The sequence below is a fragment of the Xylona heveae genome (genome assembly GCF_001619985.1).
Source record: "Xylona heveae TC161 unplaced genomic scaffold L228scaffold_10, whole genome shotgun sequence".
NCBI lineage: Eukaryota > Fungi > Ascomycota > Xylonomycetes > Xylonales > Xylonaceae > Xylona > Xylona heveae.
In genome coordinates, this window is record NW_017264202.1 from 978,249 (window position 1) to 992,502 (window position 14,254).

The 14,254-nt window shown below is 48.8% G+C and overlaps 5 protein-coding genes across 5 annotated transcripts; 2 read left to right on the forward strand and 3 right to left on the reverse strand.

The window, feature by feature from the left end:
* Positions 1-952: 952 nt before the first annotated feature.
* On the reverse strand, positions 953-2,685 carry L228DRAFT_263114 (hypothetical protein). The gene is made up of 3 exons (XM_018334465.1): positions 2,083-2,685; positions 1,738-1,957; positions 953-1,640 (listed from the first exon to the last, which is right to left on the reverse strand). The coding sequence occupies exons 1-3, from the start codon at positions 2,302-2,304 to the stop codon at positions 1,213-1,215; spliced, it is 870 nt and encodes a 289-aa protein (XP_018186025.1). The 5' UTR covers positions 2,305-2,685; the 3' UTR covers positions 953-1,212.
* Positions 2,686-2,931: 246 nt separating this feature from the next.
* Positions 2,932-4,491, forward strand: L228DRAFT_285173 (hypothetical protein). Its single transcript, XM_018336313.1, has 2 exons — positions 2,932-3,277; positions 3,332-4,491. Exons 1-2 carry the CDS (start codon positions 3,162-3,164, stop codon positions 4,395-4,397), a joined length of 1,182 nt encoding a protein of 393 aa, XP_018186026.1. The 5' UTR covers positions 2,932-3,161; the 3' UTR covers positions 4,398-4,491.
* Positions 4,492-4,753: 262 nt separating this feature from the next.
* On the forward strand, positions 4,754-5,827 carry L228DRAFT_28554 (60S ribosomal protein L37). Its single transcript, XM_018336346.1, has 5 exons — positions 4,754-4,806; positions 4,880-4,896; positions 5,012-5,074; positions 5,282-5,353; positions 5,422-5,827. Exons 2-5 carry the CDS (start codon positions 4,893-4,895, stop codon positions 5,565-5,567), a joined length of 285 nt encoding a protein of 94 aa, XP_018186027.1. The 5' UTR covers positions 4,754-4,806; positions 4,880-4,892; the 3' UTR covers positions 5,568-5,827.
* Positions 5,828-5,884: 57 nt separating this feature from the next.
* L228DRAFT_250173 (hypothetical protein) lies at positions 5,885-8,031 on the reverse strand. The gene is made up of 3 exons (XM_018333256.1): positions 7,416-8,031; positions 6,593-7,180; positions 5,885-6,431 (listed from the first exon to the last, which is right to left on the reverse strand). Exons 1-3 carry the CDS (start codon positions 7,659-7,661, stop codon positions 6,132-6,134), a joined length of 1,134 nt encoding a protein of 377 aa, XP_018186028.1. The 5' UTR covers positions 7,662-8,031; the 3' UTR covers positions 5,885-6,131.
* A 193-nt stretch (positions 8,032-8,224) lies between these two features.
* L228DRAFT_285176 (RdRP-domain-containing protein) lies at positions 8,225-13,788 on the reverse strand. The gene is made up of 6 exons (XM_018336314.1): positions 13,109-13,788; positions 12,889-13,045; positions 12,318-12,825; positions 11,657-12,261; positions 10,185-11,604; positions 8,225-10,133 (listed from the first exon to the last, which is right to left on the reverse strand). Exons 1-6 carry the CDS (start codon positions 13,654-13,656, stop codon positions 8,464-8,466), a joined length of 4,908 nt encoding a protein of 1,635 aa, XP_018186029.1. The 5' UTR covers positions 13,657-13,788; the 3' UTR covers positions 8,225-8,463.
* Positions 13,789-14,254: the final 466 nt, after the last annotated feature.

Genomic DNA, 14,254 nt, shown 5'->3' on the forward strand with positions numbered 1-14,254 from the left:
TACGCCACAACAAGGATATCCGTTTGCCTGCCGTTGCCTCGTGGGTTAGACACTGGATTTGGACGTGTGCAGGGTAATCGTTCAACCAAATCCTCCTGCGAATTTCCAGCATGGCGAATCTAGAGCTTTCATTTTAGTCTTGAGGGAAATAGTCGGATCAGCAAGAATGATAATCATTTAATGGCCCAACTCGCAAGCTCCTTCAATTTTGAGGGGGACAAATGCTGGTTGCCTCTTTCGAAAATCACATTTGCACCCCTCCATCTTCAGAAATGAAAGGGTAGGAAAGAGAAAAATCAGGTTTCAGTCAAAAGGCAATGGCTGGGCCTAATGCAAGAGGAGTCGTCGGGGGAGTAGAGTGGACATGCTAGGTCCTGCGGCACAGCAAGTACCCCGGTAATTGAACTCCCAAACGCGGCATAATCGACAGTCAAAGCGACCGGGAAGCGACAGCCTCGGGATTCGGAGCATTCTGACAGGTCGGGGAAACCGGGAAGTATCGATAAACGCGCTGGAAGCCACAGTTCAGCTTGTCCAGGGTGGTGGTGGAAGAGGGGCAACAGGACATGAGTCTGGCAGTCACATTGCCGCCGCGGATGTCTCGGATTCCTTTCCGCCTGCTTCACGCAATGCATGATAAGAGACAAGACACAGAGTTCGGCGAATTTTGGCTTCTGCCGCGATTGATTCAGCAATGCCCAATTATTCAACAACCTGAGAATGAAATAAATTCCATCCTTTTAGAAACTCCTATCCACACGTCGCTGGGATCAAATTCACAATCGTCGGGATGGGAAAAGGTTCAATGTGTAGGCTGGTCTCTCGCCTACGACGCATTACCATTATATATCCTCGATCGCCAATCGATCCCCGTGCAGAGAGAACGCACTGCCTTTCCTCCCCTCATCCTGGGAACGTGTGTGAAACTTTTTGTGAACCAGGGGCCTAAGAAGTCCAGAATCTTTGTAATTTCATATTAAATGTTTTGTGCTTCTAGCCTCCTCGGAAGTCCGCTGAATTACTAAAATGTCATATCCCAGTAAATTTACTTATTAAGTACCAGCAACCCTGCCTTGAAACTTCCCCCGGTCAAGAAACACACTCAAAGATATCCAGAGAAAGCTCCAATCGGAAGAAACAGCCAGTGACATCTGCCACCATCCTTCATAACGCCGCATACTCCACCTCTACAAAACAAATAAGCCAGTGATTTCAGTTCCCAGCTTTCACTAGCTCGGTCATGCTGGCTTGCACAGCCTTCCACCACCTTGCTCTTGTTTCCAAGTCCTCCTCTATTCCGCCTGTGCCTTGCTCCTTTCTTCGTAGAGCTTCTGTTGCTGCCGCCATGTTCATGGCTCGTTGCTCCTCTAAGGGCCTCAGCTCGGCCTTAAGGCGATCTACTTCTCGCTGCCTTCGGGGCAACATGGACTGAAGCGCCGCGACCTGATGTTTTACCTCCGCAAGTTTCGCTTCCCTCTCTTCGAGCAACTCGGTAGATGCATCCAGAGACAGATTCAGATCTGGGTTATCCGAGACGGGCGCTTGTTCCGTCCGTAGTGATTCTATACTTTCTTCGAGCTGCGCAATATGGGGAGGCAATTCGCGCAGTTGTATTGTCTGTAATTGGATTTCTTCGTATCCTAGGGTGAACTCGTACATTAGTCCCGTTCTAATTCCGCGCATGTGATTTCATCCGACTCATCCCTCGTTTCGGCGAGATACGCAAGCTATACATACTTTTTGCCAGAGCTCTGCCTCTGCTTTCAATCTGAGAAAGGAGTTCCTCGACTCCATTCTTCTGTGCTTTAAGCTCTGCCTTGACGCTCTTGAGCTCCTCCTCAAGTTCCACGTTCTGTTGCGGCTCGACTAATACCGGCGGTTCAGTGAGAAGTGCCCGGAGGAATTTTTCCTTTGTAAGTTGTTCGACGAAGGAAAAGCGGAGTTTGGAGAATAATTCCTAAAACACGACGGTGTTCAGTTTTTTGCCTTACTATTACCGCTTCTCTGTGGACAGTCGCCAGGTCATGATGGCTCAGTCGTCTAGCAATGCGGCGCAGCACTGAGACTGTAACAACAAAGTACCTTGTAATGTGCCAGTTCCACCTCTAATCCAGCGGGCGTCTGGTCATCGAAGGCAGAGAGATCGAATTCGTCGGTAGAAGCATCGGAACGTTTGCGACTTCGAGTATTTGGGGCGCGGCGAATTTCATTGGTTAAAGGCTCGCTCAGTTGGATGATTGACAGCACCCTGGATGCAAGGAAATCCTCTATTGTCGAAAGGAGTTCCTCTGGTGAGTCTGCCATGGTCGCAACCCTTTTGCAGTGACGAATTCGGGTTGAGGGTGCAGAATAGGCTGTTGTTTACTTTTCGCTGCCATTGTTTGGCAAATGCATTGACTCTGGGGTTTTAGCGTGTTCGCGTGCCCGAGATTCTGCAGGTCACCTTTCCCCGCCAAATGCCGGCATTGACCCTCAATACTGGTCTTACTGCAAATCGGGTGCTGCATAAGACTGATCTTCTGGCGCCAATTCGAGACATTTGTAAAGACTTGATTTGATATTGGGAACATTATCTCATGTCCTACGGGCTTGAGACTGCAAGAATTACGGAGTACATCATCCGCGTTGTATTTTGGTCAGATAATCCACAGAACAATCATATTTTAAACCCGAAAAGAATGAAGGAAAACATAAATTATAAATAAAATGCTAGAATATTTTGTAAAGCTCTAAAACTCTCCTGAAGCTAATATCCACATAGGAGAATTACTCATACACCGATTTTAAATTTATTAAGCTCAGTAAGGCGAATGCTGTTTGCCGTGTCTGCTTTGCATTTTAGTGGGAAGTGGCAGATTCGGTGACATCAATCCCGCACTACTACGTATAGTTACAACTGAACATTGTCTTTGCGACAACTTACGGCCATTACGTCTACCACAGAAGATATTTTGTCAAGACCAAGTGCTACGCAATGAGAAAAAATTGAGGGAGTTCGAGTATTGCTCATATTCGCTATAGTCTGACCGTGGACGCATCCCATGGCCAAACCCACGCCACATACTCTCGTCTTGCAGCTCAGCGCTTCCATCGCGATTAGCAGTTGCATATCCTAAGGAAGAACTGCTATTGCTTCTGAGGCCAGTACAACCAAATAACAAATGTCCGCCGACACCCCTTTTTCTGACGACTACGTCGCCAATCTACTCAAGAAAGATGCGCGAGACAGTTCGGTGAGGTATTCCGCTCTTGGGCTACAGGCGTTTCTTCCTCAAAGGTAAGCTTAACCCAAACAACCTTTTAGTCAAACTGCCCTTCTGACTAGCCGCAGACCCTCTTCAAATGCACCGAAGCCAAATACGAGATTTCTTCGAAACATCATCCGAGACACCGATAATCACAATGCCGCCCTCCTTGCGAAAGAAGCACAAGAGGCAAGGGCTCGGCTGAGGGCGCTGCGCGAAGGGGAGCCCAGATCAAAGCATGAGCACCGATCAAGTGCAAGTGACTACGCTGAGAACAAACGAAAGCGAATGGAAGTTGCGGAGTCTGAAAGCAATATACGAAGATCTAGTGAAAAGTCGTCCTCAGCTCGAATACGTCACCAACGGTCCAGGCGTGACGAGGTGAAAAGAGATGGTCACGACGATAGTGACAGAGAACACTCGCGACATCCGCATCGGCATAATTCAAGGGAGCACCGACGACGTCATCGGAGCAGATCCAGAGAGGGTCACTCAAGCCAAAGATCTGCTCGAGACTCACATCGTCATTTACGTCGACACCATCGAAGCTCTCGATCACGTTCTCCTCATGGCGAAAGAGTATCGCAACATCGAAGATCGCATCGACCCCGATCTGTATCATATTCGCCCGAAAGGCACAATGACTCTGCTCCTAGCCGCTCCAAACGGGCGAATTTCTCTCCTAAAATTGGAATGGGGACATCAAAAAGCAAACGGTCTCCGTCACTTACGTCGGACTCTGATCCGTTGGAGGCAATCATTGGTCCCCAACCGCCGACTGCAGAACCTAAGGTCCGTGTACGAGGGCGCGGTGCTTTATCATCTTCTTCCGGCATTGACAACCGCTTTGCGTCCGGCTACGATCCATCCACCGACGTACAACCGAATGTAGAGGACGAGGATGACTGGGACCAGGCACTTGAAGCCTTAAGGGATCGGCAGCGCTGGAAGCAATCCGGCGCGGACAGGCTTCGAGCGGCTGGTTTTACGGAAGAGGAAGTGGATAATTGGAAGAAGGGTGGAGAGAGGAGTGAAGCAGATGTTCGATGGGCAAGGCGAGGCGAAGGACGGGAATGGGACAGAGGAAAGGTTGTAGATGCAGAAGGCGATATTGACTTGAAGCCCGAATGGGGCCGGCTCAAAGACACCTAGCTTGGCGGGCTGAAAAGGCATTAGAGATGTACATATTCGATGCTTGCAGAACAGTTGCAAGCAATTCAGCTTTTGTGATACCCCTAACACCAATAATTTACACTTGATAGTAACTGTCCTCTAAGTTTCCCCCAGTCCATGACAGCTGCTTTCTTATTACCGAATTTGAATTAAACAGCCCGCTGGCGACGCCTTTGGGCGGCCGCGCAATTATGATCTGATAAGATTATCATTTTGCATTGGGTCGGACGCGCTAAACTTGGAATAAAATCTTGGCGTGGTCGGTTAATGTGCGGCTCTGGAGGGTTTAGACCTGCCCTCCCACAAACGAATTAGCGATTCTCGAAGTGTGCGGACAACCTCATCGACGCAGCGACCACGACAACTACGACACCGGTGAGCCGACGAGGTATGTCAAAAATTCGAATCTGAGTCTGTTATACGTTATTTACAAAAGTGCTGACGTCCTTTTTTTGCTTCAGTTCCTAATTCAAAATGAGTACGTCTTGACCCTATGCAATTCGGAAACCCGGACCCTGTTCCCGCCCGGCGACGATATGCAACGAAATGTAAAGAAAGTTACGAACAATCTGATGACTGACGGATCGAAACAGCGAAGGGAACTTCCAGCTTTGGCAAGCGCCACACCAAGACTCACGGCCTTTGCAGACGCTGCGGTGCGTACAACCCTTTTTCTCAACCTGAATGCATCGATCGCTTTTCTCTCCGCGGCGCGAATTCTCAATTGTGTGAAGAGGAGGAAGGGGGGGAAAGGAAGAACGGGAAGAGAATCGCTATACCACGAGAGGGAAAAGAACATATTTCGATGCTTTCCGCCAAAGACATTTCTTGAGGGCTCAAGCTGATTTGTGGAATTTTTATAGGCCGTCGCTCTCTTCACCTCCAGAAGAAGACCTGCGCGTCATGCGGTTACCCCGCTGCTAAGACCCGCGGCTGTACGTGAAAAGACCCAAGCCATCATTCGATATACCCTTTGCATTTTTCTAACACGGATACACAACAGTCGAGTGGGGCCAGAAGGCCAAGCGGAGAAAGACCACCGGCTCCGGTCGCATGCGGTACTTGAAGACCGTCCCCCGGAGATTCTCCAACGGCTTCCAGCTCGGTACCCCCAAGGGCGCCAAGGGCCCCACCGTCAACGAGGCATAAAGGCGTTATTGAAAAATAGGGGGAGCGAGTGTGTTGTCGATGACAGCTGTACTGGATTCAGGCAATTTAGCTCATAACGTCTGCAATAGCAATGGTTGCCATTTGACAACTTCTTTTCGTCGTCGATTCGCTGTGAACTGCAATGTATGCGCCAGATGTGTCACCGATATATCCTATTTTCGAACAACTTCCATTTTACGAGACACCACTTTTCGGACCCCGAATTTTCAGCTTCAATGAGCGAAGAAAATGTCGGGCGCATTTAACAACGAGGATATATTGTTCCAGCAAGATCTTGCTATAAATTCCAAATGAATGTCGCCACCAGCCAGTTTATTCGATTGCCAAATATGTCTATACAGAATGGACTCGTCGAACTGCATTCTCCCAAGACGGTCCCCAAATTCTATTTACGTTTGCAAAAACAGTCCAACAAAATTCACTGCCTTAATAGACCGTCCAACGCCGAATAATGCTCGCTTTCCCAATATCTTTCTTTTCTAAACCATGAAATGCAAACATGCAAGCTCCAAACCAATCGCATCATCTGACAGCCCAGACATTTTACGTTCCCCGCTCAAACACTTTTGCAGCCCCATCAGCCGCAATGAAGTACAACAACTCCTTGTCTTCGAGATGCTCGTCTTCAGTTTTGTCATCAAGCTCGTCTGCGCCTCTCGTGAACTGCATGACTCCACTGACGTCTTTGGCTGTACCCGTGTCTAATAATCGCAGGGAGACGGTAAGTCGAGCCTGGTGCGCAAGACTCAGCAGAAACGAAGCGTGCGCTTGCTCAAGCGGCGTCGTCGGCGACTGCACCAATGGCGCGTCTGCCGCAAGAGTGATAGTTGTAGAATGAACTTGCTATAACGACAGTTAGCTCCGTACCCATCCAAATATCTCTGCCTAAAGCTCTTTTCACTATCGTCGTTCCTCGTGCCGCCCATATCCATGGCACGTCTCCTCACACAACACCACCTGATGGAACCAGAACCCAGAAAATAACCACGAAACACAAAACTTACCTCGCGCAGGCCAAATACCCAATTCACCATATCCGTAGCATTTACCCCCGTAGTAGCAAGCAACACATCCGGCTGGTCCACAATGAGCAGCACTTTCCGCTCCTGCTGTGAGCCACTGACGCTCGGTCTCCCAGAACCGGCACCACCACCAGCAGGAGCAGCGCCAAATGGTGCCGCCGCCGGCGGTGCCCTCGCAGAACTTGCTGCGCTTCTGGGCCCATTCAATCCGGAACCCACACTAGCAGGTGACTGTGTTTGTGTTTGTGCTTGTCCCTGAGTCGCCGTTCTTAACCGGCGAATCTGTACCTTAATCGACTCGCCGACGCTCTCGAGCTTCGGAGAATCTAGCACTGTCGTTTGCGGGATTGACGCAGCCGTCGGTGCCGACGCCGCTGAAATTGGAGCGCCACCAGGAGCCTGTACGCCCAGCGGCCCACGCGGAGGAACAGCGCCTGGACCACGCGCGGGTCTTATAGGATAACTTGGAGACGCAGAAGGAGACTGCGATGCAGGCGGCGCGAAGAGCTCAGTCAATCCATCGACGAACGCGAAACGTCCTTGGACCGCAAGACGTCTGAGATCGAGACCCTGTATTTGCAGCAGTTATTAGCAACAGTACATATTTCAAAATCATGCAAAGCCATTTCTCAATTGCACATCCAACCCCCAAAAAGCAATATATACCACTCATCCTATCCGCCGCCCAGCCCCAGGGCTTACGGGGCATAACCCCCGAACAGAACGCAAGGTATAGAAGCTCCAGAGCATACACACACAGAGAGAGAGAAGAGGGGAAGGGAAAAAGTGATGAAAATAGTCGTACCATTCTCCGCGCGCCCTCTCTCCAAAACTCCCCATCCCGCAAAAAGCTCACGAGCACGACCGCGACATCTGACTCCGCGGAAGCTTCATCTTGCTGTTGTCCCGCACTGGCCAAGGCCGCGTACAAGTATCGCAACACGAGCCAGTTGGTCGAAGCGCTCAGTACGGATGTGAGCAGCGTAAGAGACGTCGAGGGAGGTAGGCGGGTATATGGTTCGAGCAGAGGTGGAATAGTGCGGGAGCTCATTTTTATATATATTGCGACGTTGACGTTGTTAGATGTGTTCGAAGTGATATTTCGCGATCATGGATCTGTTTTGTATTTGTAGCTTGGGCTCAGAGACGCGGGGAGGGTGGAAAGTCGGATTACTCCGTAGATCGATCCAGTAAACAGTAAACCGGAATAGAGGGGTCCAATTGCTCGCGCTGGCAGAAATTGGAGAGAAGATTGAGCTGTTGTGACGTGCGACTGGTAGTCAAAAAAGTTGACTGCTACTTTCGTTGACCTACACAAATCGGTGAGGCGGGATTCGGGCAGTCCTCTGACCTGTCATTTGGTTGCTAGTTCCGGCTACAACATGCGCCTCGGTTTAGGTGCTTAACCGAAGGGATCAACAGATGCTGGGAAAGTTAACTGAACTTGCCTATTCAGTTGGAGCGAATAGTTAAATTAAAAGCGCACCGAGTGCCTTTTGTAAGCAGCTGAGCAATTACGGTAGGAAAAGTGTGAAGGTTACAGTCATCACAGCAGATCTCCGGTGGTAAGTCCCGTTCTTGCCAGTCACTTCTTTCAAATGGTACCATTCAACAGGTCAGGAAACTTTTGCTCATAGATGGATTATTTATTCGCGCAATATTTACCAACAAGCAACGAGACCTTAAACGTATAAGCCATCTCTAAAGCAGTAAATATAGAATTTGCCCTGTTCATCTTACGACCTCTTCTTGTAAGTCATGAGAACCTAAATAGCCCAAAAGTCCGAATCTTGGTGCAGGTAATGATGTAAACGTCCAATAAATAGCAAAACAGTCACCGTCGGAATATATGCTTAAGAAACGAGATTAAACAACTCTTCGAGAGCAGATTCCCCAGATGCCATGTCAAGAGTTACGACTTCGGTAAACTCTTCTTCGGAGCTTGACGCTTCTTCTTCGTCAACACCTTCGGGCTGCTCTACTTGACTGGAGCTATGAGACGAAGATGGTGCATCAATGTCCGGCGTATTCTGTCGACTATTTTGGTCGCTTTTTATAGCAGGAGCATTCGATAGTCCATTGTTTGTGGCAGTTTCGTTTTCCTCCCAGACAAGAAGATCCCCAGAATCATTTGACAGCGTGGTCCGAAGTCCATCACTCGGTGCATCGGCGATTTCTGCTCCCAAGCTCCCCACGGTATCCTCCCGCTGGAGAATGGAACCATCAATAGGTTCGGGCTGTGAGACTATCCCAAGTCTCTTATGTTCTGGCTCAAGGATTGGAAGTAATGGTGAAGAAATTTCAGAGTTCAGAAGTGTATCTAGAAGATGAGGACGAGGAAGGAAACTTTCGCGTGTTTCTGGGGAGCCTTGTGGCTCGACGCTTGTCAAGCCATCTGGGTGGCCACAATCCTCAGCTGCTTCAGTAGGCGACATCTCCACCTCTTCGGAAGGAGTACTCTTCCAAATTTCAACTTCGAGATCCTGCGGGACCTTAGACATACCATGGGGTCCAACATCCTCGAACCCAAGCTTATCTATGGGGGCGACAACGTTGGTATGAGGATTTTGACGTAGCATATCCATATCTTTTCGATCGAACTCCGCCAGCGGGGCACCACTTCCTTGCCTATTGGAGTTCTGCTCCTGGCGATCTCCATGCTGGAAAAGTTGCAGCATCTCCCCACGATGAGTGACTCCCTCGTTCGTCTCCAATGAGTCTCCTTCGAGGCCCAACTCGCCCAGATTTATCGGCTTAGCCAGATGGGCTCCTATTGGAGGATGCCCCTCCATACTTTCTGGCGGCAATCTCTCCGTAGCCTGGCCATGTCGACCCGGTAGCTCGCCATTTGCAATTCTCCCCAAGACCTTGTCAAATAGCCATGGAAAACTAATCAGAGGCATCGTGCTCACGTTGATCTTCTTGCTCGGTTCTTCCTGACCTGCGACTGTTCTGGGCCTGCGACTCTCTTCCAGAGCTTGGCTTAACTGTTGCTCAGTCACTTTGTACATTGCAACTACAAACGGCACGAGCCCATCAACATCCCTTGTGCCAGCCTTTTCGAAACAGGCCTGCTTGAACCGCTGCTTAAGTCCAGATGATATCACTCCCATCTCCTCGTGGAACTTGTAGTCTTTTGATGCATTTGCGTGGCTCATTAAAAAGGTCGACCATACCTCAAACTCTGTATCAATCTGATACTGCGCCATGATACGGCGCATGGCAGCATCATACTCCTCCTTGAGCATCGCAGCGGCTTTGATATCTTCATCTCTTGTTTGACAGGCTCCCAGAATACGCTCATCAAACTTCGACTCAAAATGAGGAACAAAATCCACACGTTGGACCTGATCATAAAGCTGACCAAGGACCTTGCGTGAGACATAAATCTGCTCCTTCGGTACATGGTTCTTCTCCATGAAATGGGGCCACTTCCGAGCTCGAAGCTCTCTGGGCATTCTGGCTGGCTCTCCGGTCTTTGTATAGTCGACAGCCTTCGAATGGAGTGCCGCTAATTGTAAACCTAAAGCTATGTTAGCGACAGAAGACTGTCCCGCGAGAGTGAACCCCTTACATTTTCGATCCTTGACGCCGGTATCGAGGTAATCTGCATGAGCCATGTGCGACGTGGCAATGGTAGGTAGTCGATCGTTTTTCATATATGTAACGAAGAAGGAAGTGATATGATCTATAGTTACTTCATCAACTGGGGCAGGATTTGGTGGCGTATAGTCCATTGGCTCGTAATTCCATTCAGTAGGAGTCAGCTCTTGATCCCAGATGACCAGGTAATCGTCGCCATCGAGATCGCCGCCAGAGCACATGCTAGCAACATCTCGATCGCCAGTTTGCGGTAGAACAACAACGTTTTTCAGGTGATATAACTCAGGAACGTTGACGGCACGCACGACGCGAACGTCCCCGGGGTGTAGAGAGGGATTCCGTGCGAGAAGGCATGGTCCTTCAATGACAACATAACCATCTTTCCTCTCTTGATCAGAAACTTGAATGAATATCTCGGGGAGATCAACAGCCTCCTTATTCACATTTCTCCGATCTTGCTTATCGTAGTGTCCGTTTAATATTCCAGTTTCATCAACGCAGCCCAGAACGAAAGCGCCATCCTCGATGAGAATCTTCGCCTTTTCCTTCAGATATTTGATGGACCAAGCTCTCCATAGGTGCAACAGCGAGGCCACAAAGGGCTCATTACTCTGTTGAAACCCGTCCAAAATCATATTCGCTATATTCATTGTCATTTGATTCGGGTCAACGTATTTCTGAAGTAGGTGCAATGCCTTGCTTTGGTTCGACATCGCTTGCTCAAGATCAGAAAGCATGCCTTTCAATTTATTGACGAAAACTTCATCCGGAACACCAAGTGCAGAAAGGACGAGGATGATTTGCCTATTCAGTGAAGCCGCGGCAAACTGAGACCAGCGAATAATTTCAAGGCCATTATGTGCTGCAGCAAATTTATACTGGCTTTCGCGGATATGTATCTCATTCTTTTTGGCGTCAGGAGAGATTGCGAGCACACCTTTACAACCACCGAGCCGAAATTGGAACACCGATGGGGGATCCTGTGGGTTGGGAAGCTCAAGTTCTGATGCGACTATGGTCGCGAGGAAAGGAGAGATCTTGCCGACACCGTCAGTGAAATTATAGCCATTACGTTGAATGTCTTGGAGCTCTTTAATCTCTACCCTTGTTCCGTTAATGGCCCGCGTGGTCGAGAAACATTGTCCGATGCGAGCTGCATATTTGGCAATAACCTTGATATTGTCAAACTTTCCCATCCAAAGCCGAATATCGGCAGCGTTCAGATGCGGAAGCCTGGCAAAGAAATAGGCACCGTGTTCATGAAATTGCGAATTTCCAAATGCAAGAAATTCATAATGACGGTCTCCGATGGTTATACCATTCGCAAGAATTCTCTTTATTCGCGTAAAAATCTCATCATTTGATTGATTCTCTATAGCATTGATTCTCCCCTATAACAGTAAGCATATATACGGTATAAAACAGGTCTGGAAGGACCCATACCTGGTATTTCTCATCTGAGAATCGCACACGGAGAAAGCGATCCGAATGCTCGATATAGCGCCTGACTACGCGATTTGATGTTTCGATGCTTGGACTGTTGTAATAGACCATGGTAGGCGTTACTGTTGCCGATCGCATTTCTGCGCAGTAATGTGGAATCTTTGTTTGTGATACCCTAGGGTATTTCAAGGTAAATATCTCCATCGGATCGTAAAATCGTCGTTTCTGAGAGGCCACGTGCTCAAGAAGATCCTGGGCCCTCTTTGCGTCCATTGCTGTCAACGCATCGACGAAGGCTTTGCTTATATTGTGCTCGTTAAGGCAACCCTGAGAAATGCAGACCTCGAGTTGATATCGCACGGGGAAAGAGAGTGGCGGAACTGTCAACTGGGCCATGTCCTCGAGAAACGAGCCAGAGTTCTGGTCACGGACTGAAGGTCTATCTATAAACTCCCAGACCGACGATTCGGGATCAACCTTGAGTGCAAATTTCTCAATCCCCAGCATCTCCACATTGTAGTCCCGCAGAGCTCGGTGCACTACAGCGTATTTGTTCCAGTCGTTATTGGCTTTGCTGAACACGAACCGATACGTTGTCCATCTTCCTAAAATGTCGTGTGTCAGTCTCACTCTCATAAGAAAAAGTAGGGTCGCAACTAACCAATATCTATAATAGGGGCGCCCTTCTTCAGAGTTAAGGGTACATGTCTAAGCTGATTTGGTGCGTAGAGCACATCAGTCTGTCTACGCCAGGTCTCCCATTCGTTCCAGAATGTTGCTCTCTCATCGTGAGTTGCCTCAATGCGTTTGACTCTTCGGAAGAAGTTTGGCGGCGTGTCTATTGGCACAATGAGCACCTTTTTGTCGTCTCCAATATCCATCTCAAAAATTCGCTGGCATTGCGCAAAGGGAATCCTGAACCGGTAGGTTTCGATTCTGTCGAGAGAGCCAACGGTAGCCGCTGGCTTGGTACCTGCAAGCTTGGGAGCAAGACCAATTTGGCGCCGTGGATCCTGGATGTGTAAATTAAACCGAATGTCAATTTCCCGGCGAATCAAGTTTAGTGTAAAGCAAATGTCAGACTGGCTGGTTCCGTATATGTTACGCATGGCCATCATTGTTGATTCATCGTACAGGAAGCCAAAGTCAAGAGCTTCTGCCAGTAAAGTCTATTTATATGATTAGTTTCCAGCTTCATCAGCCACCATTGTACCTGCAAGCCATTGACATACCGTCCGTTCCGGATATTTAATCGACGGATTTAAAGGACTAGGGTGCAGAAAAGTCCTACGCTTGGGCTCCAACTCGACCGCAATGGGCCGCTGTTTTGAGGCAGCAGTCTCAACGGCATAGCTTTGTTCCAACCAAAATGATCTTCTCGGAGGAGGGCTAGATTGGACACCGACTTGTTAATATCATTTATCGCAGCCTTACCGGATGGTTTCTGATTACCTGAATCGAACTCTTGCTACACCATCTCGAGTTCCTCTAGTGCTCTCAAAGATTTCAATGGTCTCGATCGGCCCTTCATCGATCAACATGCGATATAGTTCAAGCGTAGTGATAGAGGAAGGTAGGCCGGAGACTTTAACACCGAGTTCTGTCCAGTTCGACCAATCTTCGACTGGTTTAATCGACTGATGCTGTCTAAATGCCCAAGGGCTGGCGGCGGACGGCTTCCCTCTGCGTCCATACGTGCCCCTGTGGGAACTATATCCGCCTCGTACAAAGCCTCGACCAGGTTCGCCGGCGTAACGAAAGGCTTGTGGAGTAATTGGCCGTTTCGGAGGCGCGCTCTGAGGACGCTTTTGGTCACCCAAAGCAATTCCTCGCCCATTTAGGGCTCCCCGGGGCGCTTGATGAAGGGTCGGGTGCGCGTGAAGGCCATGAGGCTGGGTCGAAGATCCGCGACGGGCACCAATGCCAGGATGATTTGTTTTTGCCCAGTCTGGAGAGCTTGTAAAATTTTGCGAGAACTGGTCCAGTGCGCTTCCAGCCATGTTCACGAAGAGAGAACAGCGTATTAAACGAAACTGGAAGATGAGCAACAGCTGGATTTCAGCTGATCAGGATAAGTTGGCGCATCTAGGAGTTGAGGAATTTAATGTGTCCTGGAGGGTAATGAATATGCTACATTCCCTTGTGAAATAGGAATCCCACCAATCGGTAGTGAATGAAATGCTTCAATCTTCCTTTTCTTGAAGACTTCAATCCGAAAAGGTCTAGACGCAGGTGATAGTGATGTTGATGATGAAAAATGGATGGGCTGGAGAGGCTCTTTCACAAAGGCCTGCACAAGCTATCGCGATGTTGGGAACAAATCAATCCTGTTCGTTTTGGGAGGGAATCAACCAAAGGAAACCCGCATACTTTTTATATGTGACAGCTCGCGAAGCCAAATTGGGAAGGATCAAACATAAATAAACATTAACAATTCTGACATGCAGAAAATAGAGTGCAACAATTGGGTATCGTAAAGCGCTGCGAAGCTCAGACGGGAAAGGGAGCACATATTCGATCTACCTTTTTGGCTGCAAACCGAGCTGTGACCGTGAAGACAACTGGACAGCAACCATTGTGTAATCAATAAGCTGAAAA